Source organism: Temnothorax nylanderi, unplaced genomic scaffold (genome assembly GCF_030848795.1).
Source record: "Temnothorax nylanderi isolate EJ_2023f unplaced genomic scaffold, tnyl_v1.0 TNYL_tig0651_pilon, whole genome shotgun sequence".
Lineage (NCBI taxonomy): Eukaryota > Metazoa > Arthropoda > Insecta > Hymenoptera > Formicidae > Temnothorax > Temnothorax nylanderi.
The window spans coordinates 82031-85849 of NW_027249713.1; the positions used below are offsets into that span (position 1 = coordinate 82031).

Sequence of the window (3819 nt, forward strand, 5' to 3'; positions counted from 1 at the left end):
ACCGAAAATAGCCCTCTTAAGGCTCGTCTACAATACATGTAGTAAGACGGACGTAAGAAGTAAAAGTAGGAGTAACAATCTTGGCGTAAGATGCTTACGCTGGTCTCGTCTAGAATACAATGGAGTAAGTGTAGAAATCGTAGTGTGTTGTCAGTAAATGAGGTTATACTGCTTAGAACCACGTTGTTAGTAAATGAAATTACTTTGTCAATAAAATGGAGTTCTATGAATTAATTTTAACAAGTGTATTTACAATTATGTTACATCATCATTTAATATTATTGTGGGAACGACGAAGACGAAAAGGACGAGGTTGTGGAAGAAGAAGGTGGTGGATCCGTCCTATAAATCGACCTAGGAATGAGCAAGGTTATGCAACAAATATTTTGAGAGAAATGGAGACACAAGATCATGAAGAGTTTTTTCAAAATATGCGAATGTGGCCGGAGCACTTTAATTGGTTACTTGACGTTGTACGAGGAAAATTAGAAAAACGAAGCAAGAGAACACCATTGGATCCTAAACTGCGTTTGCAAGTGACATTGTTGTGAGTGAAGAATCCGAAATTAATTAATCGTAAGACACAACATTAATCTAATAACAATAAATAATGTGTGTAGGTATTTGGCGCAAGGAGATTCAATTTTAAGCAAACATACTGAATTCCGCATAGGAAAATCAACAGTACATGCAATTATACCCGAAACCTGTCAAGCAATTTGGGAGGTACTGCAACCAATTTTCCTTCCAGCTATGGATGAAAATTCATGGAAAAAAGTGGTTGATGGATTTTTAGAAAAATGGCAATTTCCTAATTGCATCGGTGCCATTGATGGCAAGCATGTTCGGATCAAAGCTCCTCCTATGTCAGGATTTCAGTATTATAATTACAAGGGATTTTTCAGTATCGTGCTTCTGGCCGCTTGCGATGCAGATTACAAGTTTACGTGGGTGGATATAGGACAATATGGTATGTCATTTATTTAAATATAAATTTAATATAAAGCTTAGCATATAATACTATAATAATATTATACTTAATCTAAATATTGTATTCCATATGAGTGTACAGGTATCAAGTAATGATATTTTTATTTCTAGGCTCAATAAGTGATGGTGGTGTGTGGGCCAATACAGATTTTGTGCAAGCTCTGGAAGAGGAAACAGCTAATTTGCCGCCACCTATTCCACTTCCTAATACAAATATATCGGACCCATTTCCTCACGTTTTTGTTGCTGACAAAGCATTTCCCTTATCAACGTATATGATGAGGCCGTTCCCTAGGAGGAATGTTAACTTGTCAGACAACGAACGTATTTTCAACTACCGGTTGTCTAGGGCCAGGAGGGTTATTGAAAATACGTTCGGCATATTGGGCGCAAAATGGCAGATTTTAAATTCCACTATGAGTTGTTCCCCAAAGAAAGCAGAACGAATTGTAAAAGCTCTGACATGTCTCCATAATTTTATAATGACTTGTGCAACACATGCTGAATATTGCCCTCCAGAATTTATAGATGTTGAACATAGTAATGGAGACATTCAAGCAGGAGCATGGAGGGCACAGGTCAATCACACAAGTTTCCGGCGGCTTGGTAGAATATATAGGAGCTAATAGAAGTGCTTGTATTGCAACTGAAATGAGAAACAAGTTAATGCAATACTTTGTATCTGACATTGGCCAAGAACAGGCACCATGGCAGTATGAAAGAGCATTTCGTGGACGCTTTATTAATTTGCCATAATAATTTATTAAGGTACTTTGATGCATATTAAATATTTGACATAATGAATATTATTTTTTTTGCGTTTTTTTTGTATTGCAAAACATTGTATTGCGTTTTTTTGTATTATTGATTTTTTATATCCGAAAATTTATTGTGGATGTTCAATAATGTCAACGACTGTATAAGTTATCATGTATATGTATTTAAATATCTATTTTGTACATTTCATAATAAAGTATTATATGTATTATGTAGATAGATAATGTGTACTTTATTACCCACAAGGGGTCCAAAAGGGCGTTTTGTAGGGACGTACCCAACCCTTTACAACAATTCCCGTCACCTATTACATATGATACATGAACTTGGCGTTTTAGAGGGACGTGCCCAACCCTTTACATGTTTTACACTCTGTTAACCCCCTCCCTACCATCTCCAGCTTCTTCCCTCCGGTCCCTCCATCCGGTCCACCTCGTCCTCGTCCGAGATCATTAGGAGATTTTCTTCCATCTTCTTCGTAGTCTCCTCCTCTGCAGATCTCCTTGAGTTTGCGCCGCCTTCACCCCATATCTCTTTCTCGACTCTAATAATTATGTTTTTCTTTCTTTTTTCTTCCTCGTACTCTTCATTGTCCTTATACCACCATTCTCTCTTACATGAGTTACCCCCTTTCTCCTCGCTCTCGTCCCTCTTCCTTTTACCTTGGTCTTGCTCCATTCTGAGCATCCTTCCATTCTTTTCTACCTGCCTGTCTCTTCGTTGTCCGTCTCAGCTCCTCCCCCTTTCCTTTCCATTCTTCTCCCTCCTCCCTCTCGTCTCATTTCCTCTACTGCTTTCATCCATTTCTCTCCCTCGCCCTTTTCTCCTAGTAATCTCCCCACTACGTCTTGCCATCCCTCTCCATCCCACTCCTCCCATCTGGCACACTCCTCCCATACATGCTCCCATGTTTCCTCTTCTCTCCCACACATCCTGCACCTTTTATTTTATCCTCCTCTTCTCCCCAGTATAGTCCCTCCCTCACTTCATTACCAAGTCTGAATCTTGCAACCCTACTCCACCTCGCTTCCTCCCATCCTTTCTTTAGATAGTCCGGGATCCCGTCCTTTCTAATATTCTTATACCACCTGTTGTACTTCGATTCCGTGATCTTGTCCATCTTTTCTTGTCTCTCCTTCCCTTTCTCCTTCTTCTCCAATTCCTCTTCTTCCAACTCCTCTTCTCCTTCTATTTCTACTCCGATCCCTTCCAGGTAGTCTTTTCTCTCCTGCTCCCACCTTCCTATTATCCTTCCTCTCCTCCATCTCTCTTTCATTTCCTCTAAACACTTTCTCGCTATTTCTCCTCCTCTTCCTTCTTTCAGTTTTCTTTCAAACTTCCATGCTCTCTTGCTTGCTCTAGCTCTCATCTTCTCCCTTTCTAGCTCGTCTCTGACCATGTAGCCCGGTGTCCTCCAGTTTAATCCAAGTACCCACCTAAGATATCTCTCATGAATACCTTCTACCTCCCTCCTTTCCTTCCAACCCCATACTTCTGCACCGTAACCCATTACCGTCCATATCAGGGTGTCATAGAGCCAGATCCTTCTTTTGCAATCCTTCTGCCTCTTCCCATCCTCCTTCCTCTCCCGTCCTCGCGTTAAAATCACCACCTACTATGGTCCTTACTCCTTTCTCCCTCTCCTCCGTCCACTCCTTCAATCCTTCAAGTTTCTTGTCTATATCGTTGTTTACATAAATTCCTATTATTCTCCATATTTCATCATCTATTCTTATCTTACCTTCGATTTTACCTTCTTCCTCTTTCTCACATCCCTCCTTTACCTCTTCTATACTTTTCCTTATTCCTAACAGCATGCCTCCGCACGCTCTGCCTTTCCTGTTCTTCCTGGACGCTATTTGTACTCTCCATCTATATTCTCTCGGTAGCTTCTCTTTCACTTTCTCCCATCCTTTCTCATCTATCCAGGTCTCCATCATTATAATTACATCCCATTCCTTTATCCCTTCCCAGAAATTCTTATCCTTGTTTGATATACCAGCTACATTCCAGAAAGCCACTTTCCATGTCTCTTCACTCCTGTCGTTTTTT

The 3819-nt window shown here is 40.2% G+C and overlaps 1 protein-coding gene across 1 annotated transcript; it reads left to right on the forward strand.

Moving 5' to 3' along the window:
• Nucleotides 1-215: 215 nt before the first annotated feature.
• LOC139784628 (uncharacterized) lies at nucleotides 216-2437 on the forward strand. The gene is made up of 4 exons (XM_071723808.1): nucleotides 216-547; nucleotides 621-970; nucleotides 1102-1439; nucleotides 1519-2437. Exons 1-4 carry the CDS (start codon nucleotides 216-218, stop codon nucleotides 1744-1746), a joined length of 1248 nt encoding a protein of 415 aa, XP_071579909.1. The 3' UTR covers nucleotides 1747-2437.
• Nucleotides 2438-3819: the final 1382 nt, after the last annotated feature.